At 57.5% G+C, this 21,278-nt stretch overlaps 1 protein-coding gene across 5 annotated transcripts in view; it reads left to right on the forward strand.

Annotated features, from left to right (window-relative positions):
- Positions 1 to 21,278, forward strand: part of SHANK1 (SH3 and multiple ankyrin repeat domains 1) — a 58,441-nt gene that overhangs the window by 14,229 nt on the left and 22,934 nt on the right. For 3 of the 5 annotated variants that reach the window (XR_004264592.1, XM_032264556.1, XM_032264553.1), the window contains exons 9-22: positions 1,754 to 1,831; positions 2,068 to 2,134; positions 2,421 to 2,751; positions 3,599 to 3,792; positions 8,223 to 8,336; positions 8,510 to 8,585; positions 9,056 to 9,082; positions 16,868 to 16,950; positions 17,179 to 17,303; positions 18,398 to 18,533; positions 18,792 to 18,872; positions 19,413 to 19,436; positions 19,653 to 19,721; positions 20,108 to 20,226. Coding sequence is in view for 4 of the 5 variants with exons in the window: in XM_032264556.1 (XP_032120447.1) it covers positions 1,754 to 1,831; positions 2,068 to 2,134; positions 2,421 to 2,751; positions 3,599 to 3,792; positions 8,223 to 8,336; positions 8,510 to 8,585; positions 9,056 to 9,082; positions 16,868 to 16,950; positions 17,179 to 17,303; positions 18,398 to 18,533; positions 18,792 to 18,872; positions 19,413 to 19,436; positions 19,653 to 19,721; positions 20,108 to 20,226 (1,524 nt within the window). In the remaining variant the exon portion in view is untranslated. The remainder of the gene's footprint in view (positions 1 to 1,753; positions 1,832 to 2,067; positions 2,135 to 2,420; positions 2,752 to 3,598; positions 3,793 to 8,222; positions 8,337 to 8,509; positions 8,586 to 9,055; positions 9,083 to 16,867; positions 16,951 to 17,178; positions 17,304 to 18,397; positions 18,534 to 18,791; positions 18,873 to 19,412; positions 19,437 to 19,652; positions 19,722 to 20,107; positions 20,227 to 21,278) is intronic. The other 2 variants (XM_032264554.1, XM_032264555.1) reach the window with 2 other exon arrangements.

A 21,278-nucleotide genomic window follows, 5' to 3' on the forward strand; every position in this document is an offset into this window, starting at 1 on the left:
TTTTATTTATTTTTTTTTTTGGGGGGTGGAGTTTCGCTCTTGTTACCCAGGCTGGAGTGCAATGGCGCGATCTCGGCTCACCGCAACCTCCGCCTCCTGGGTTCAGGCAATTCTCCTGCCTCAGCCTCCTGAGTAGCTGGGATTACAGGCACGTGCCACCATGCCCAGCTAATTTTTTGTATTTTTAGTAGAGACGGGGTTTCACCGTGTTGACCAGGATGGTCTCGATCTCTTGACCTCGTGATCCACCCGCCTCGGCCTCCCAAAGTGCTGGGATTACAGGCTTGAGCCACCGCGCCCGGCCCAGGTGGCATTTATTTTAACAACATATTTTACTTACAGTGTATCCAAAACATTATCATTTCAACGTAGGATCAGCGCAGAAATTATTAGAGGTTTTTTGTTTGTTTTTGTTTTTGTTTTTGAGACAGAGTCTCACTCTGTCACCCAAGCTGGAGTTCAGTGGTGTAATCTCGGCTCACTACAACCTCCAACTCCTGGGTTCAGGCGATTGTCCCACCTCAGCCTCCTGAGTAGCTGGGATTACAGGCGCCCGCCACCACACCTGGCTAATTTTTGTATTTTTTGGTATAGATGGGGTTTCACCATGTTGACCAGGCTGGTCTTGAATACCTGGCTCAAGTGATCCACTTGCCTCAGCCTCCCAAAATGCTGGAATTACAGGTGTGAGTCACCACACCTGACTTTTCTTTTTTTTCCCCCGGTGGGGAGACAGGGCCTTGCTCTGTCACCCAAGCTTGATCTCAGTTCACTGTAGCCTCAAACTCCTGGGCTCAGGCGATCCACCTAGCTCAGCCTCCCAAGTAGCTGGGACTCCAGGCACCCACCACCATGCCTGGCTAATTTCTGTTGATCTTTTTGTAGACATGGGGGTGGGGGGGGATGCTCCTCACTATGTTGCCCAGGCTGGTCTGGAACTTCTGCCTTGGCCTCCCAAAGTCCTAGGAGTATAAGCTTGAGCCACCGAGCCTGGCTACAGACATTTAAATTCTCTCTTGTTTTCCTATGGTGTCCTTGAAATCCAGTGTGTATTTTGCATGCATGGTGCATCTCCGTTTGGGCTGGCCACATTCAACCTAAAGTGCTCCTGGTCCATACCTGGCAGGCAGTTGCTGTCCTGAGTGGTGTAGGTTTAGGGTGGATTATTTATTCCTGTGGATCTTTTTTTTTTTTTTTTTGAGACGGAGTTTTCACTCATGTTACCCAGGCTAGAGTGCAATGGCGCGATCTCGGCTCACCGCAACCTCCACCTCCTGGGTTCAGGCAATTCTCCTGCCTCAGCCTCCTGAGTAGCTGGGATTACAGGCACGCGCCACCATGCCCAGCTAATTTTTTGTATTTTTAGTAGAGACGGGGTTTCACCATGTTGACCAGGGTGGTCTCGATCTCTTGACCTCGTGATCCACCTGCCTCGGCCTCCCAAAATGCTGGGATTACGGGCTTGAGCCACCGCGCCCGGCCATTCCTGTGGATCTTAGCACAAGCTCGAACTAAGGGCCTTGGGCAAGCGGCTTCACCTGTGTGAGGCTCTGTTCCTTCAACTATGCAATGGGGCCCAGGACCCCCTTCCCCAGAAAGGGCCATCAGGAGTCTAATAAGATGATTTGGTGAAACGTTCCAGCTATGTCCTGCACACCGGTACACCACAAGTAATACCTGTATCCACTCGTGGTGACCTTAATTTTTTTTTTTTTTTGTCTCTGTGTCCTGCGCCACGGACCATCACCCACAGGAGACCTGTGCCAGGATCCTCCTGTATCGAGGGGCCGACAAGGATGTGAAGAATAACAACGGCCAGACCCCCTTCCAGGTCCGGGGCTGCAGGGGATGTGCTGACATTTCCGGGGCTGAGCAAAGGGTGACAGTGACACCCAGTGGATAAGGAAGGGGACAATGAGGAAAGCAAGGAGAGAGGTTGTGAGGGGAGCTGGAATAAGAGGGAGGGCATGCGGGGGAAGGTTTGGGTTGGGCCGGGAACCTCACCATGTTTCCTGCCCTCTCTCTGCTGTATGCCCCCCCCCACCTGCCTGTACGCCCTCTCCCCAGGTGGCAGTGATTGCTGGGAATTTTGAGCTGGGGGAGCTGATCCGAAACCATCGAGAACAGGATGTCGGTGAGTGACAGGGGCTGGGGCTACACAGAGAACCTGGGGCGGCTGGGAGTTCAGGGTGGGATGGGCAGTTGGGGGACCGGATATGGGGGCTGGGATCGGATGGAGAAAACCCTAGAGAACCCAAAATGTCTGGGTGGTGGAGGGGGGCAGTCCCAGGCCCCCCGCCCTTTCTCATCTCTGTCTTTCTCCCTCTTACCTCTCTCCCACCATCTCTCATCCCCACACGGCCCCCTGCTTGCCCTTTCTCCCCCTCCCATCTGCCCCTGCCACCACTGTGCCTTCGCAGTGCCCTTCCAGGAGTCCCCGAAGTACGCGGCCCGGCGACGGGGACCCCCGGGCACAGGGCTGACAGTGCCCCCGGCACTGCTGCGAGCCAACAGTGACACCAGCATGGCTCTGCCCGACTGGATGGTATTCTCTGCCCCGGGGGCCTCATCCTCTGGGGCTCCTGGCCCTACCTCAGGGTCCCAGGGACAGTCGCAGCCCTCAGCCCCGACCACCAAGCTCAGCAGCGGGACCCTCCGAAGTGCCAGCAGCCCCCGGGGTGCCCGGGCCCGCTCTCCATCCAGAGGGAGGCACCCTGAGGACACCAAGAGGCAGCCCCGAGGCCGGCCCAGGTAGGGGAGGCTGCCCTGGCGCCACAGTTCCCAGCCCCATTGAATCTCCTCCCCGATCAGCGGCTTCTCCCAAGGCCAGCCCAGCTTCCTTCCTCCCTGCGTCCCCATCCATCCAAGTCCCTAGTGTCATTCTGGGGTAAAGTACGGTCCTTGGGAGGTACTGTCCCGACTCCATCTCCAGAGCACCACATGTTAGCTGGGCATCTGCTCCACAACAGGGGCCCCAGGCAGGGGGTACCCCAAATAAACATAGGTCCCAGCCCTTGAGGACAGACAGAATGACAGAGTAAGGTGGAGGAAGCTGAGCAGGAAGAGGATCAGGGTGTGGCAGGGACTTGGCGGTGAGGGGTGGACAGAGAGGTCACGCTGGAGGGAGGCTGAGGAGGGGGTGGGGGGCATTCTAGGGTCAGGAGGCCCACCTGGCTAGAGGAGGGTGAGAGGGAGGTGGAGGCCAGCCAGGCGAGTCCCGAGGAAGTGGGAGAGAGGCTGGCAACAGCGGGCAGAGGAGTTGGAGCTGACCCAGGAGGAAGCCGGGAGTTGCGGAAGGCTCGTGAGCAGAGGGATGACACAGTCCCAGCTCAGCCTCAGGAAGCTGAATCAGGCGGTGCGCACAGGACCGTGGGAGGGGCAGAGCCGGAAGCCAGGAGGCAGGAGAGGGGGCTGGGGGGGCAGCTGTGGGCAGGCAGAGGGAGCCCCCAAATGCCCTCTTCCCCTGAGGATGCCAGTGCTGGGAAACCCCTACCCCCCACCCTGATGCTCCATCCTCCCCCACCCAAGGACCTCTGTCCTCCTAGAGGTGTCCCTTCCCTCCACCCTCCCCTGCCTCTCATGCCCTCTGTGTACGCAGCTCCAGCGGGACACCCCGGGAAGGGCCAGCTGGGGGCACGGGGGGCTCAGGGGGCCCTGGGGGCTCCCTGGGCAGCCGCGGGAGGCGGAGGAAGCTGTACTCGGCGGTACCCGGACGCTCCTTCATGGCTGTGAAATCGTACCAGGCCCAAGCCGAGGGGGAGATCTCCCTGAGCAAGGGCGAGAAGATCAAAGGTATGCCGGGTGGAAGCAGGGATGGGGCTGGGCTGCGGGGGCCATCAGGGAGGAGGTGGAGCAGACAGCGGACCATTCTTGGGCAGCTGGAGTACCTCATGCACTCTGGAGAACTCAGAGAGCCCCGGGATGCCCCTTGAGCCTTGAAGAAGCATAGAGTGTAGCTAAGATAACCCTGTCAGGAGGCAGTGCTGAGGCAAAGGAAGTGAAGTGAGCATTTGTGGGACGCCGATGCTGTGTGCAGGGCATGGCTGGAACGTTTCACCAAATCGTCTCATTAGACTCCTGATGGCCCTTTCTGGGGAGGGGGGTCACGGGGCCCCATTGCATAGTTGAAGGAACAGAGCCGCACACAGGTGAAGCCACTTGCCCAAGGCCCCCAGTCCAAGCCCACCTGGTGTGAAGCCTGAGGCAGAGCAGCCTTAACTTTGCCTCCTGCATCTGCCCAGGGGTCCTCAACTGAGAGATGGCCCCAATGAGTTGGCAAACGTAAGACAACCGGTCGTGGTGAGGGCTCCCAAAACGGTGGCCGCCGTAATCGGGATTCACCTCCCTTCGGTTTTTCCGTCATCTGGAAAGCGATGCCAGTTGTCCCTGCTTGTAGACTTTGCAGGGCTGCTGACGTGTTCTCGGATAGAAGGATGCTTTAGAGACGACCACGTGCAGCAGGTGTGGCTGTTAATATGAGGCATCGAATAATTCTTTGCCAGACTCTAGGCTGCCCAGGAGCCGAGCAGTATAGAGGTTGAGAGCCAAGCAGCCTGGGTTCGAATCCTGACCCTACCACTTCTTAGCGGGGTGACCTCGACCAAATGATTTCTCTGGGCCTCAGTTTCTTCATCTGTAAAATGGGACCCTCATGAGGATTAGAGGAGCCAGATGATGTGAAGCACTTAGCCCAATGTTTCCTACATAACAAGTGCCATATATGAGCCATCATTTGGCCAGGCAAGGTGGCTCATGCCTGTAATCCCAACACTGGGAGGCCAAGTCGGGTGTGGCTCACCTGAGATCAGGAGTTCGAGACCAGCCTGGCCAACATGGTGACTCCCCATCTCTACTGAAAAAAAAAAAAAAAAAAAAGCCAGGTGTGGTGGTGTGCACCTATAATCCCAGCTACTTGAGAGGCCGAGGCAGAATAGCTTGAATCCAGGAGCAGGAGGCTGCAGTGAGCCAAGATTGTGCCACTGCACTCCAGCCTGGGTGACAAGAGTGAAACTCCATCTCAAAAAAGAAAAAGCCATCATTTTCCTAAGTGGTCCCTATTTTAGCCACTTAGAGGACAGAGACTCGGGCCCCTGGATAAGCAAGGAGGGTCCTATCATAGAGGATGAACCTGAGTGAGGCCTTGAAGGGCATTCAGGGATCCGAGCATCAGGTGGGCCGCATAACCGCATGTGTTTCGTAGCCTCTCTTCCCATAGCCTGAGTTCCTGTAGGTGAGGTCATAAGTCAATGGTCCTAGGGCTTAGTTTAATGACCCAGCCTACACGAGGTTTCAATATACACATATTGAGTGAATGAATGATCAAATTCAGGAGCCACTGTGGGGGCCAGGTGCAGCTTCTTCAGGGCTGGCTGCCTGGGAAGCAGGCACGTGGCGGGGGGGGTTGATGGGAGAAAAGAATGGTGAGCTGAGGCCGGAGGTAAAGGCCCTTCCAGGCAGGCAGAGGACCATGGGCAGTATCTTGCCGAGCTACACGCTCAAGGCTTCAATGCAGGGGAGAACCCACTGCCTTCTGTTTTTATATCCTCATCTTCCATTAAAAGGGACTTAATTGCCTCAAAGCACGCCCACATCCACGATGTCACCGAGCTTCACACAGCCCGATGAGGTAGCAGACTCCCTCTACTCTCATAATCAAAGCCCAAAGCCTTAATGTGGCCTCCAAGCTGCCTCCCTGCCCACCTCGCCAACCTCATCTCATGAGACTCTTCCCTTCACCTACAAGGTTCCAGGGACCTCATCCTTCTCTCCAATCCTCCAATGCTACAAGCCCTCCGTTACCCCAAGGCCCCAAATCCCCCAATCCTCCAATGCCCCAAGCCCTCCAATCCCCCAAACCCCCCAATCTTCCAATGCCCCAAGTCCTCCAATCCTCCAGTGCCCTAAACCCTCCAATCCTCCAGTCCCCCAAACCCCCCAATCCTCCAATACCCCAAGTCCTCCAATTCTCCCATACCCCAAACCCCCCAATCCTCCAATGCCCCAAGTCCTCCAATCCCCCAAACCCCCAATCCTCCAATGCCCCAAGTCCTCCAATCCTCCAATCCCCCAAATCCCCCAATCCTCCAATGCCCCAAGTCCTCCAATCCTCTAATGCCCCAAGCCCTCCAATCCCCCAATGTCTCAAGCCCTCCAATCTCCCAGTGTCCCAAGCCCACCAGTCCCCGAATGCCCCAAGCCCTCCAATCCTCCAATGCCCTAGGCCCTCCAATCCTCTAATGCCCCAAGCCCTCCAATGCCCCAATATCTCAAGCCCTCCAATCTCCCAGTGTCCCAAGCCCGCCAGTCCCCGAATGCCCCAAGCCCTCCAATCCTCCAATGCCCCAGGCCCTCCAATGCCCCAATATCTCAAGCCCTCCAATCTCCCAGTGTCCCAAGCCCGCCAGTCCCCCAATGCTCTGAGCCCTTTATTCCCCCAATACCCTAAACCCTCCAATCTTCCAATGCCCAAGCCCTCCAATCCCCCAATGCCCTGAGCCCTCCAATCCTCCAAACCTCCCAATCCTCTAAGCCCCCAATACTCCAATTCTCCAAGCCCCCCCAACCCTCCAGTGCCCCAAGCCCTCTTGTACACCAAAGCTTTCAAACATGCCGTTCCTTCTGCCTGGAGAACTCTTCCACGCTCTCTTTGCCTCCCCAGCTTCTAGGATGCTTCAGGTCTCAGCCTATATGTCACCCTCAGGGACACTTCGCTGGACCCCTTTGCCATATGTAAGCTATACGCTCCCATCTGGCTTCTCTCCAAACACCCTCTTCTTTTCTCTTGCGCTCTGACCCCCACCTCCCAATCATGCAGTCACTTACACAGTTTGCCCCTACTGGCTGCTGGTTTGGAAGCTTCTCAAAGGAAGGAACAACATCGACTATATTCAGCAGTGTCTACCCTGGCACCTGACTCATGACTAGCACTAAATAAGTATTTTTTCAGTGAACAAATGATTGATCACAAGACCACCAAGCCAGGCATGGCAGAACCAGACAAGAACCCAGTTCCATTGACACCCCATCTCCTGCTCTCTTCCAAGACTTTCAGCTTCCCCTCATTTTGTCTCCCCAGAGGCTCTCAAGGGAGGCAGTTTGTGGAAGGGAACACATCTGATGGCCCCAACTCCACCCCCTAGCATAGCTGGAGCCATCTCCAGGCAGGGTTTTCTCCACATTTGCTTCAGTTTTGTCTATAAAATGGAAAAACAGTCGTTACTTAGGTAGGTGTAAGGAAGGGTTGAATGAGAAAGGAAAATATGTGAAGGGCTGAATGGGGGCAGAGTCATGAAAAATGCCTAGGAAATGGAAGGCAATGTGTTGTCACTGGTGCCATTGTCATGCAGCAAAGCTCTGGGACAGAGAGGTAACAGCTCCTGAGTCACTGAAAGCATGACCCCTGGAAGCAGACTGAGCAGTGTTCAAATCCAGATCTGTCCGTTACTAGCCTTGTAATCTTCAGCAAATTATCTTGGCTCTCCAAGCCTCAGTGTTCCTATCAGTAAAAGGGGGATAATGAAAGTGCCCTCTCTTAGGGTCCTGGCCCAGGTGAGAGCTAGATAAACATTAGCTGTTCTTGTCATGCATCTCTGTACTTCAGCACCCGGCATGCAACAGGCAGTCAGTGATGTTTGCTAAATGGGGAAGCGGTAGAACCTGGGAGGTCTGGCAGGGGGAAGCAGTTTCCATTAGGGAGAGGGAGAGAAGGAAACAGGTGATTCTAATCTCTTCTCCCTTCTAGAGCCAGGAGAGGCAAAGAGAAACAGAGGGGTCTGGGGACAAAGGACAATAGATTAAGTGGCAAGGAGACTTTGGGAGGTGGTGGGGACAGTGGTGGGAGGGTGAGGTAGAGCTTGTCCCTCCATCCGTGATCTAAGTCCACAGAGCCTAGGATGGTGTAGGGAAATTACGCAGCTGAGCTGTGACCAGTTACCAGGGGAGACGAGGACCAATCGTGGACCTGCCCCTAACGTGGGAAGACCATGTCATGGAACACAGCCCTCTTCCCCAGTGCCTCTGGTCCCCACTGGATCCAGAAGCTAGAAGGCAAGAGTGACATGATTTGGTTCTCCCCCAAGCTCCTCCCCCCTTCCTCAGTTGTTTATTAAGGATGCCCTTGGCCAGGAGCTGGTAACTGGGGAAGGCTATAAGTTGAATGTGTTGCCAGCTGAGGGGCAGCACAGAAACGCAGAAATGTATCTGTGTCCCTGTTCCCCAACCAGTGCTTAGCATCGGGGAAGGAGGCTTCTGGGAAGGCCAGGTCAAAGGTCGCGTTGGCTGGTTCCCCTCTGACTGCCTGGAAGAGGTGGCCAATCGCTCTCAGGAGAGCAAGCAAGGTAATGCAGAACCTCCAGCTGTGCTCAGTGGACCTTAGGATTCCCATGTCCATTTCTTTCCCTTTCTTGATGGGGGTAGGTGCTGGGAGGTAATGGGAAGCCTTGGGCCAGGAGCTCTGGGTTGGGCTTGTGGTTTCCGCAAGAGTCCAAGGTTGTCTGTTGTCCCCCTGCAGAAAGCCGCAGTGACAAGGCAAAGAGACTCTTCCGGCATTATACCGTGGGCTCCTACGACAGCTTTGATGCCCCAAGGTAAATGTCCTTACACCCTCAGGTGACCCCCCTCACCCCAAGTTCCCTTCACAATTTATGCCTTTAAATATTTCCCATTACCTCTAAGCCCCCTTTCTAATCTCCTCCTTCTAAAATTTGATCCAGGGGTGGGAGAAGCCAGAATTAGCTTCAGACAGCACAGCCCAACCCAACCCCAAACCATCTTCCACAGCCACTAAGACTGCCCAGCTCTGGGGTCGCCAGAGACCAATGGAGTGGCCAGGGCAGGGTGGGGATGCCTAGGGGCCTGGGGAGTTCTTATGTCTGGCTGGCTGGAGGCCCTTGTCTCCTTCTTGTGCCCCATCTCTGTGCAGTCACGTGCAGTGGGAGTGTGTGTCCCATGCACTGGTGTGGGGAGGGTGTAGTCAGGGCTGGGTGGGATGGGGGTGAGGAGAGGGGTACACTGACACCTTTCCCCTCCCTGGCTGCTGGCTGACTTGCTTCGGAAGCTTAATCGATGGGATTGGCCCAGGGAGGTGAGAGGGGAGGGGCAGGGAGGGGATGGGGTCAGGAGGGAAAGACGGGGTGCCTGGGGGCGGTGTATGGACGTGTGTGTGCACGACCAGAGCTGCGGTTTCCCGGTGTGTGAACGTGTGTCTCTGTAGGTGTGCATGACACGCATCTGTGTGCATGTGTGGCCTGGATGTACATGTACCTATGCCCGGGGCTGGAGGGTCTGCCCTGTTCTGTACATACCGGGGCCTGTGTGGCTATGATGACTGTGGGCTGGCTCTGCACATCTGTGTCTCTCTGAATCTGTGGGCAAGCACTGCAGGGCATGTCAGTGAGTCTGCTCACACACACGGACAGGTGGGTCTCTGCACACATCTGTCCCTCTCTGTGCATGTCACTGTGTGTGCACTCTCAGAGGAATGTGTGTGCATGCATGTGTGTCTGTCTGACTGATCTGAGATTCAGGACCTGGGATGTTGGGGGAGGGAAGGGCAGAGGAGGGGAGGATTCCAGGGCTTGGGCCTCCAGAAGGACAGGGCTGTGGGGGAGGGAGGGTCATAATTTGGTGTCTAAAATACGACACTCTCCTCTGCTGCTCCCTCCAATCCAGGGAATGGTCCCCTTGTGCGTAGTATTCTTCCATTAAATGTGTCCAAACCTACGTGTCTGTGTTCTGGCCAGTGGGGATGGGTCAGGAATGGGAGGGACAGAGAAATGGCAACATGGGGAGAGAGGGTGGGGCTGGGGTGCCACCCTGCGCCCCGAGTGTCTGAGGCGCTTGACCGTTGTGCGTGTTTGCCTGGCATGTCTCCGGCTCTGGGCACCGGGTGAGTATTGGGGTACACACCCCACCCCGAGCTTCCATGTCAGCCTGTGCTTCTTGTCTACCAGCGTCTCTCTGGGTCTTTCCTTGGCCTCCGTCTGTGGGGGTCACTTGCTCTACCAGCTGAATGGGGGTGGTCCCGTCTCCTACTCTGTCTCGTCAATGGGCTTCCTCCCCTACTCCTCCGTGCCTCTCGCTGGCTCCCACGTGCTGCTCTGTGTGTGGTGCGCCGGAGCCTCCCCTCCTCCTGCTTCCCCGCTACTCCCGGACCCTGTCTGTGCTGGCCTGGCCTGTGCCTTGCGGTGTGCCCTGCTGCCAGGGCCCAACCCCGGCCTCCCTGCCGGAGATGGGCGATCCTTCCATGTGTCCCCCCTCCTGGCGTGTGACGCCCTCTCCTCGCGCTGGCTCGGGGGTCCACCCTCTTTCGCGGAGCCGTGGGGGTGTGTTCGCCCCTCCGCCTGGGCTTCTTTGGTGGAGGAGGGGTGTCGCTCACGGCCGTGGGGCCCAGTCTGAATGGCCCGGCCTTCCTTTCCGACTGTGTCGAGGTGCGTTGTGTGTTGGTCTGTCGTGGTGGGCTGCGCGTCCCCGCCTGGGGCCTCTCTCACCCGCGGTGTCCCTGCCCGGGAAGCGGGGCTCCGTCCGCGCGTCCGTGCACGCGGCTGCGAGGCATCTTGTGTGATGTTGTGCGTCCCTCTCCCCGCGCTCTCTCGCTCTGCACCTGCGCGGGAGGGCTCTGGAGGGGGGGAGGGGGGTTAAGGGGGGGCTCAGACCGGAAGTGCCTCCCCCTTCTCCTCCCCCCTCCTAGCCTCGCCCCTCCCCCTTCTCCCGCCAAGGGGGCCCCCGCGTTCCCCTCCCGGCCCCCTCCCCCCTGCCCGGCCCCCTCCGCCGCCCGGCGCAGGACGCCAAGGGGTTAAGCCTCGCGCCTGCCGCCCGCCTCCGGAGCTGTCCGCGGTGCTGAAGCCGGCGCCGTCCGCGGTCTTCGCGCTACCGCCGCGGCCCGACCCCGCGCCCCGCGCCCCCGCGCCCCCGCGCCGCCTGGCATGTGAGCCCCCGGCCCTGCCCTCCCTCCCGCGGGGGGGGTGCGCGCCCCCTCCCCCTCCCCCCTCCCGGCGCGGGTCAGCATGAGGCGGGGCCTGGGGGCCCGGACACGGGGGTTCGGCCGAGCGGGGACGGGGACGCGGCGGCGGCGGCGGCGGCGGGGGCGGCCGGCACCGGGACCCGGGCCGGGGCTGGGGCCGCGGCGGCGATGGCTTTGTCTGCGGTCGGCGGCGGGGGTCTCGGAGGCGGCCCCGGTGGGAGCTCCCTGCCGCAGCCGCCCCCCCGCGCTGTCCTCCAGCTGGCCAGCCCTGGGGCCCCGGCGGCGCAGCGTCTGGTACATCTACAGGTAACGGAGCGCGCTGCCCCCTGCTTTGCGGCCCGGCCAGCAGGCCCCGGCCCGCGGTGGCGACCCTCCCCCGCCGCTAATCCCCAGCCCCAGGGCCCTTCCCCCTCCCCCAACCCGCCCCTTCCCCTCCGCTCCTCTTCCCTAACCTTCTCTCAGCCCGAAACCCCTTTCTGGACCCTCGTCTCAACCCTTCTCCTCTCCATCTCCCTCCCTGGACCCCTCTCCCCAACCTCCCACCCAATACGCACTCAGCGGCCCTGGGAATCTTTTCCTCCACCCCCTCACAGGCCCTTCCAGGCCCCCCTCCGCTCTTCCCCCAGACTTTCCTCCCAGCAGGCCCCCCAAACTGATCCCCCTCCAGGATTTGGAACCCACTTGCCTTTCTGCAGCCCTTAGCGCCCCCACTTCCCGGAGCCCTCCCTGTGGTGAGCTACCATGGCTTACCCGCATCCGCCTACATCCCAGGCCCCTGTCCCTCTGATCCCCACATCCCCACACCTCCTCACGGAGTTGGCAAGTCCCCCCATTCATACCCCTCTCTCCCATTCACAGTCATTCCCCCCTCCATCACACACGCATCCCGCCCCCGGCTTCCCCTCCCCTCCTCTTTTTCCGCTGCGTGTCACTGTGCGACGGTGCGTGTGTCAGTGTGGCTGTGTCGATGTGCGTGTGTGTTACTGCCTGCAGCCTCGTGCGTGTGTGAGACGTGTGTGTGAGTGAGAGAAATGGAGAGATGGTGGGCTCCGAGCCCACCCCCCAACTGTGTCCATCTGTGTGTCTCTGTGTGACAGCGTCTGTCTCTGTATGACTTGGAGCGACAGCGAAGCTGTCTGGGACTCTGTGTGTGTGGTGTGTGGTGTGTGTGCTGGAGTGGGTCTGTCCCAGGGACTGCGGCTGTGCTTCCCAACACCTACCCTCCTGGGCCTGGCCTGCCCCTCCCCCACAGGTCCCTACTTCGAGGGTCCATCCTGTGTCTCTGTCCACATGTGCTCCTCCCCCCTGCCCCTGTCCCCAGGGGTCTGTGCATGTCAGGGGCACTTAAGCTACTGGCTCTGCCCTCTGCCCAAGTGGGGCTCTTGTTCTGAGCCCTGGCTGAGCTGCATGGGGAGCCGCATCCGCTTGTTTGTGACACTTCTCAGCATGGGGAGGGGGGCTGGCGTCCCTGTGTGGGGCCTCTGGGCAGGCCGTGGACGCGGGTACACGGGGAGGGGCTAAGTGTGGGGTTGGGGGTGCGGCGTGCACAGCAGCAGGCCCTGGGCTGGCGGGCCCGGGGTGGGGGGGGGGGGCGGGGGGGCGGGGGGGGGGGAAGGAGGGGAGCGCAGGCCGCTGCGGTGCCCCTGTGTGTGGGATCCAGTGAACAATAGCTGGCCTCCGAGCTCGGGAGGCCGCTCGGGGTCGCTGAGGGTTGGCCTGGGGAAAAGCATTGTGTGAGCTCCTGCAGGGCAGGTAGTCAGCCGGAGGGAGCATGAATGGGATGCTGCGTGGGCAGCCAAGATGGGGGCGAGGGGGAGGGGCTAGAGGGGGCTGGGCAAGAGGTGCAGGCTTGAGCCTGGAACCGGAGAGCGGGGATACTGAAGTGGGGGAGGGGTGGAGGCTGGAGCCCGGAGGGTTCCAAGCGGAGAACTGGGGAATGTGGGGAGGATTTGGGGGTGGGGATTTGGGCTGTAGGGTGAGAGCACCGAGAGGACGCAGGGAATGTAAATGAAACGCAGCCGCCAGTAAACGCAGGTGGGAGGGCGTGTGATGAAGTGAGTCGAGGGGGCAGAAATAGGTAAAGGTTTCCACCGTTGCGAAAAAGGGTGCCTGGGGAGCATGAAAGGGACCAGGGGTGCTTTAGGGGAGCCATTGAGGTTACTTACAGAGGTGCAAGAGGGTGTGGGAGGGATGAGGCCAAGAGACAAGGGAGAGGTGACAGGACAGGGGTGAGGAGGTCACAGAGGTCTGAGGAGGATGCTTTGGGGGAAAGGAGTGTGGGGTGTGTCTGGGCGACCAGGGAAGTCGGGGGATGGCTCCTTGGGGTGTGAGGGGAGCTTGTGGGAGTTAGGGTTGAGGGGGGTGGGTTAGGGCATATGTAACCTCAAGATGGCATGGAGGAGCAGGGAGTGAGGGGCAGAGAAGAGGGGTACACAGGAGTTGGGGAGAGGGAGTTTAGGGGTACATGGAGCTGTGGGAGCAAGAGACCAGTTGGAAAGTCCAAGGAGACTGGTGGGATGAGGGAAACCCTGCCTATGCCCTAGCTGGGGGTTGGGGAGGAGTCCTGGAGCAGAGAGGGAAATGGAACATGTGTAGGATAAGGGGTGGTTAAGAGGCAGGAACAGAACAGGTCTGGATGTAGTTAGTAAACCCCCCCTCCCCGCCTCAGATCACCACTGCTATATCTAAGTTGTCTCTGGTGAATTCAAACCTTGGCTTTGACGATTTTCTAGCTGGTGTCATTTTGACCAAGTTATTGCTCTGTGCCTCAGTTTCCCCATCTATAAAATGGGAAGAATAACAGCCCTTCCCAGGGTTATTGTAAGGACTAACTGAATACACAAATGGAAATGTATAAATGCAAAGTGCTTGGCATGGTGGCTGGCATTCAGCAATAGTGCGATAATGTTCCTGCCACACCCTGGGATAAACTCCAGGTGCTGCAGGGCCGAGCTCAGGGTGGATTTGGAGCAGGTGGATATATATGCTCGAGGTATTTCAGTGCTGTGGAGTGGAGGGTATTACCACTGCAGTTACCCAAGTGTTCTCTTGGGTATTGTTGAAGAGTGGTACTCACTGTGTGACCTTGGACAAGTTACTTAACCTTTCTGTGCCTCTGTTTCCTCCTATACAGTGAAACTAGGGCCCAGTGTCATGGCTCATGCCTGTAATCCCAACACTTTGGGAGGCAGAGGTGGGAGGACTGCTTAAGCCTAGGAGTTCAAGACCAGCATGAGAAAGATAGTGAGACTTCATCTCTACCAAAAAAAAAATATATATATATATATATATTTTTTTTTTTAATTAGTTGGACATGGTGGCATGCACCTGTAGTCCTAGGTATTTGGGAGGCTGAAGTTGGAGGATCCTTTGAGCCCAGGAGTTTCAGGCAGCAGTGAACCGTGATTGTGCCACTGCACTCCAGCCTGGGCAAGAGAGAGACCCTGTCTCAAAAAAATATAAACAAATACATAAAGTTGAACCGGTACGTATCCCTACCCTAAGGCTGCTTATGAGGAGAAAATTTAATGATCTATGTGTGAAGGTTTCAATACTGCCCAGCCCATGGCAAATTCTCTTTCTTGGCATATCGACATGGGAGTTTTATTAATTATATTGGCTGACATTTGGGGAAGGCTTATATATGGGGTATGAGGCTGATGAGGGGGCAAGAGAGAGATTCCAGAAGGCAGGGAGAAAGATGAAGGAAGGGAGGGATTTGTGGAATAAGTGAAAGAAAGTGAGGTTGCCACCAGTGAGGAAGGCTGCTGCTGGCTGCTGGGGGGCCATGGAGACCTGGAAGGGATGTTGGAGGAGGGGTAGGGTAGGGAGATGAGAATGAGCATGTCACAGAATGCATGGTCAGAAACAGGCAGCTCTGACCTCTGAGTCAATTTCCATGTCCAGTTTCCCTGTCCACTTGCTGTTCCAGCCTTCTTGGCCCCTTTTTCCTCCCTTCCCTTCTCCCTTCTCCCCACCTCACCCACCCCTTTCAGCCCCTTCCCTTTTTTGCTGCCAATACCTCTCCATCCAAGGGAGGAAGACCTGGCAGGTATGGTGTGGATGAGTTTACTGGACTGTGATGAACTCCGAGCAAGGATTGTTGCTGGATTACGTACATGTGGACACTCATGGTGTTGGGTGCACTGAGGCGCCACAAGGAGGGTGGTGGCAGGAAGGGAGGACATGTGCACGTCTAGAACCCTGTCGCCATGGTGCAAATGTATGGATTTTATAAGGGGAGCCATTGGGGTTCTGGGAGCATACAGGGGTGCTTGTAGGGGGTAGTACCCAAATACAGTGGAGCACAGTAGGTATTATTGGCGTGTGCTGGGAGGTATGTGTTCAGGGGGCGTGTTATGGGAATATAATGAGATCCGAGTGAAGGGAGTTATTATTGGAACATACTGGGATGTGTGGGGTTGCTGAAACATACTGGAGTATTCCAGGAGGGCTGTTTTGCTGAATTTGTGGGGGTAGGTAACTGGGGAGCATGCTTGGCTATTATTGGAGTATATTAGGGCCACATGGGATCTGGGTATTGTTGGAATACTCTGGGATTGTGAGGGTGGGAGGTGCTATATGGTTATGCCCTGGGACAGGCTTTAGACCCCTAGGATGCTGGGCACAGCAGAGCACGCATTCTAGTGACTTCTGGGTGATCTTGGGTATTCTGAAGGCAGTGGGGTTGCAGCCAGGGTGTCTGAGTATCCCTGCTGTAGACCAGAGTGTCAGATCCTCTGGGATGGAATGGATGTGTATTCCTGAGGTGTACAGTGGTGATGTCAGGGGTTTGGGGCTGTTTGAGTGAGCGTTGAGATAAATGAACTGTATCTGAGTTTCATTGACATTTCCTGGGTACGTGAGCCTTACCCAAATGTGCTGGTGGCATTTGGTGGCTTTACTGGAGACTACCAGCCATATTCATGGTGCTTTGCATTTTACTATAATAGAATATGCTGACTGCATGCAGGAGCTCCATTTGGGATGCACCAGGGAATACAGAAGACAGTGCCGTTCGCGGGGAGCTTTGCAGCAATGGAAATGTTCTATATCTGCACTGTCCAGCGTGGTGGCCACCAGCCGCGTGCAGCTTCTGCACACTTTGAAATACGGCCACTGTGACTGAGGAATTGAATTTTTCCGTATGATTTTGATTAGCTTTCATAAAAATAGCCACATGCTCCTAGTGGCCACCATATTGAGCAGTACAGAATAAGCAATTTTATCATGTACGTGGAGTCCTTGGGAGGTGACGTATATATTATATATGAAAGGGCCACCTTTACTGTATATATATATATATATATATATACAGTAAAGGCATTTTGAGGGGTATCATCAAAGTACATGCATCCTCTTGACTTAACACCCTGACCTAAGCACAGTGAGCAGATCATACTGAGCACCTACTATGTGCCAGGCATTGTACCAAATACTATATGTGTATTGCCCCCACTGGACTCCCACCACAATCCCATCAGGTAAGGTCTGTGATCACACCCCATTATAGACGAGGGAACTGAGGCGCAGAAGGTTAAAGTTATGGGCTCAAGGTCACAGGCAGGAAGTGACTAGAAGGGACCCAAGCCCAGCTGTCTGGTAATCTGGAGGCTCTTCTCCCCATCCTCCCCACCGTGCCTGGCGCTGAATGGATGGGTGGATGGAGGCATGGATGGATGAATGAGGAGAGAGGAAGTGGGAGCATGCTGGCTCCGAGGGGGAAGCCTGTCAGGGCTGCTGCTAGCATACACACACAGAGTGGGTGACAGAGATCCTAGGAGGTGCGATTAATGCCCCTGGAGCAGGAGCTCTGGTCTCTGGGTTGCTGGGTGGGGGACAGGCTCTGTGTCTCATGATTTCTTCTCCACTCCCCCCGCCCCCCCATTTCTCCTGCCTCCCTGCCAGCGATTACATCATTAAGGAGAAGACAGTCTTGCTGCAGAAGAAGGACAGTGAGGGGTTTGGGTTCGTGCTCCGGGGGGCCAAGGGTGAGTGCCAGCCGGGGAGGGGACGGGAGAAGGGTTCTGTGACCCCAGAATCAGGGCTGGGTCAGGGGGCTCAAAAGGGAAAGGGACCCCAGCCTGCCCACCACCCCACCCCGGGGTGCTGGTCCCTCAGCTGCGGTGAGGCCTCTGTGACTTGGGTCTGAGCCCCATCCCCTGCTCGGCCTCTCCACCCCCTCCCCTCCGACCCCGCCGGCTCCTCCCTGTCTGCAGCGCAGACCCCCATCGAGGAGTTCACCCCTACCCCGGCCTTCCCGGCGCTGCAGTACCTGGAGTCGGTGGACGAGGGTGGTGTGGCATGGCGAGCTGGACTGCGAATGGGAGACTTCCTCATCGAGGTGAGTCCGGACCCCTTCTCTTCCCAGGGAAACTGGTGACAAGTTCCCAGACACCCTCATGATCCACACCGGGATCTGACTGCCCAGTTTTATCCTCCTTTGGCACCAGACTTCCTAGCCCCCTGCTTACCCTCCAGCCAGCCTCCGCTTTCTCCAGCAATTTCATCCAAAGGCCTCTGAGGCATCTCAAAAGAGTGACACAGAGCTGTCCCCAACACACATACACAATACCAGGGGACAGCCAGGCCCAGTGGTTCACGCCTGCAATCCTAGTGCGTTGGGAGGCTGAAGCAAGTGGATCGCTTGAGCCCAGAAGTTTGAGATCAACCTGGGCAGCATAGCAAGACCCTGTCTCTTAAAAAAAAAAAAATGAGCCGAGTGTGGTGCTGCATGCCTGAGGTCCCAGCTATTCAGGAGGCTGAGGTGGGAGGATTGCTTGAGCCCAGGAAGTCCAGGCTACAGTGAGCCATGATTGTGCCACTGAACAGCAACCTGGGTGACAGAGAGAGACTCTGTCTTTTAAAAATGAAAGTCACCAGGCGCAGTGGCTCCCACCGGTAATCCTAGCACTTTGGGAGGCCGAGGTGGGCAGATCACCTGAGGTTGGGAGTTTGAGACCAGCCTGACCAACATAGAGAAACCCCTTCTCTACTAAAAATACAAAATTAGCCAGGTGTGATGGCGCATGCCTGCAATCCCAGCTACTCAGGAGGCTGAGGCAGGAGAATCGCTTGAACCCTGGAGGCAGAGGTTGTGGTGAGCCAAGGTCACGCCATTGCACTCCAGCCTGGGCAACAAGAGTGAAACTCTGTCTCAAAAATAAATAAATAAAAGTAAATAAATACTGGGGACAAGGAGGGAGGGGGAGGTGAGTAGGGTAGGCTGAGCCTCTTCCCCTACCCTGGGGCCAGGGAGGGTGGGAAAGGGGGCTTGCCCAGGGAGGCAGTGGTATGAAGGATCAGAGGGAGGGGAACATGGCCCAGAGGGCCATGGACAGGGTAGTGCAGGAGGCATCCTCGTTGAGGGGGTGTCTGAAGCTGCAGGTACCCCTCCCCGCATCCACTTGATGTGATCTGGGGATGTCTGTGCCACAGGTGAACGGGCAGAACGTGGTGAAAGTCGGCCACCGACAGGTGGTGAACATGATCCGTCAGGGGGGCAACACGCTGATGGTGAAGGTGGTGATGGTCACCAGGCACCCGGACATGGATGAGGCAGTGCACAAGAAAGGTACTCCTGTGACCATTCTCGCAGACACCCCACTGCTACCAGGCTCAGGCCCATGGGAGCCCCAGGGCTGGTCGCTGCTGCCCAAGGCCTTCCCTTCCCCAGCCCTGCTTCTCCGTGTCTCTTGTGGGGAGAAACTGAGGCAGGGAGGGCTCACCCTGGCAGTGGCTATCCTCTGAGCCCTGGGAGCCCTGTAGTGGGTAGAGGGTGGTGGGGGCGTCTCCCCCATTATACTGATGCCTCCCCCCATCACCTTTTCAGCACCCCAGCAGGCCAAGCGGCTGCCGCCCCCAACCATCTCCCTGCGTTCCAAATCTATGACCTCAGAGTTGGAGGAGATGGGTGAGCCTGCGGGGCTGCTGCAGCCAGGGGGCCGGGGGGGGGAGAGAAGGGGGGCCGGACCACACCTTGAGTTCGTTAGTGTTGTTAGTCACCGAGGGTCCTTGTCCTTATCCTGTCCCTAGTCCATGGGTCGGACTCTGGCCTGTGTGTGTGTCGCTGGGAAGGGGTGTCTGAGAGACGACTTTCCTCTGTGCTCTTGTATCTGTTTCTCTGTTGGGGTCTCTCTCAGGGTCTGTATGTGGCCCTCTCTACGGGTCTCTCTGTCTCCTTCCTTCTGTCCCACCTCACCCCCAACCCTCATTCAACATCTCTCCCTCTACCAGCTCCCCACAACCCCCAATAACAGAGGAAAGCGAGCCCCTCCCTCCAGAGGAGGCCGAGTGGACCTGGGGTTCCCACTTCCCCTGACAGGGAGCAGGTCGGACAGCTGACCGCCCCCACCCCGGGGCCCCGAGGGAGGTGGGCTTCCAGAGAGGGGACCCCTCGCCTTTCCCTGACGTCCTAACTCTTGGCTCCTCTACTGCCTCTCCCCCGGGCTAGTCTCCCCCTGGAAGAAGAAGAGTGGTGAGTGGGCACAGGACTGGCGGGAGGGCCCCCGTCTCCCGACCCCGCCGGCGGACTCGCCCCTCCCCGCACCCGGCCCCTCATTGCCCCTCTCGCGCATGCGCGCCCGCTGGCCACGCCCACTGGCCGGCACCTGCTGGCCACGCCCACTGGCCGAGCCCGCTCCGCCCCGCCCCCGGGGGCTCCCTGGGCTTCATCCGTGTCCTTTGCCCACAGAGTACGAGCAGCAGCCGGCGCCGGTGCCCAGCATGGAGAAAAAGCGGACCGTGTATCAGATGGCTCTCAGTAAGACGGCCCAGCCCTGCCCCTCGGGCTGCGGGGCCCCCAGCCCCGACATCTGCTGCATCCCCGTCCCACCATGAACCCCACGGCGCCCCTCACCTTCCTGCCCCAGCGAGGCCACGATCCCTCCCCTCCCTCCGCCCGTCCTCCCCCGATGCTGCCCCGTTCCTCGCCCGCACCCCTTCCCACCCTGGCTGCTGCCCTCCGGGCTGGGAGAGCGTGTCCCCAGGCGGGACTGCCTGTCCACCTGGACCCAGACAGGGCTTCCCTTCCCTTTCCTGGTCGATCCAGGTGCTGGATGAACTGCGGGCGGCAGCTCTGGTCTCTGCGGCCGAGGTCAAGGCAAACTTCATTTTGTTGTCTTGCTACCCCTCTTCATCTCCCCCTAGACAAACTGGACGAAATCCTGGCCGCAGCTCAACAGACCATCAGTGCAAGCGAGAGCCCTGGGCCCGGTGGCCTCGCCTCCCTGGGCAAACACCGACCCAAAGGCTTTTTTGCCACTGAGGTAGGCGGCCTGGTGTGGGAAGAAACTTGCAGGGGAGCCGCGGTTCACACACCAACCTGGAGCGTCTCTCTTTCCAAAACCCTCCTGACGCCCCTTTGCTTTAGGCTGGTCCTGGAGAGGCGACACGCCTCCTAGGGTTCCCTCCTTTCTCTCAGCTTTAGGGACCTCCTTTCCTCCTTATCCCCTTTCCCCCAAATCCCATCTCTGTCCTTTTCTGCCTCCACTTTCCACCCCTGCTGTCATACTTGCTCTCTTCCCCTGCCTCTTTCGATCCTTCTGCGTCCCATCTCAAAGGTCTCAGGGAACACAAAATGGTGTCACAGATAGAGTCTCCCCTGGCATAATAATAGATGCCCAACACATAGTACTTATGAAAATATGAATGGTCATCTCTGTGGCCACTCTGTCTCCCTCTCCCCACAATAAGAGGCTGACCTGGAGGGCGTGTTGATAATTTGAGGGAAACTGCATTTTATTTTTTAATTTTCATTTATTTATTTTGAGACAGAGTCTCACTCTGTTGCCCAGGCTGGACTACAGTGGGGCGATATTGGCTCACTGCAGCCTCTGCCTCCTGGGTTCAAGTGATTCTCCTGCCTCAGCCTCCTGAGTAGCTGAGATTACAGTTGTGCACCACTATAGCTGTCTAATTTTTGTATTTTTAGCAGAGACAGGATTTTGCCATGATGGCCAGGCTGGTCTCGAACTCCTGGCCTCAAGTGATCCACCTGCCTCGGCCCCCCAGGGTGCTGGGATTACAGGTGTGAGCCACCATGCCAGACACCGAATTTTATAAATTATCTCATTTATTCCTTAGACTCATCCTTGGAGGTACACCAGGTTGTTAGCCCATTTACAGAGGGGGAAACTGAGGCTCAAGGAAGGAGGAGGGATTTTAACCCAGGAAGGCAGCCCTCTGAACCCATGGTCCTGCCACAGCTCTGGCTATCCTGGTGGGGTCCTGCTGGCACCTTCCTGGCTGTCACCCCTACTGCACTGGGCTGTGTGCCTTCCCTTCTACACATTCCTCACCAGGCCCGCCAGTGCCACCC

Source organism: Sapajus apella, unplaced genomic scaffold (assembly GCF_009761245.1).
Source record: "Sapajus apella isolate SASKATOON/1434 unplaced genomic scaffold, GSC_monkey_1.0 scaffold144, whole genome shotgun sequence".
Taxonomy (NCBI): domain Eukaryota; kingdom Metazoa; phylum Chordata; class Mammalia; order Primates; family Cebidae; genus Sapajus; species Sapajus apella.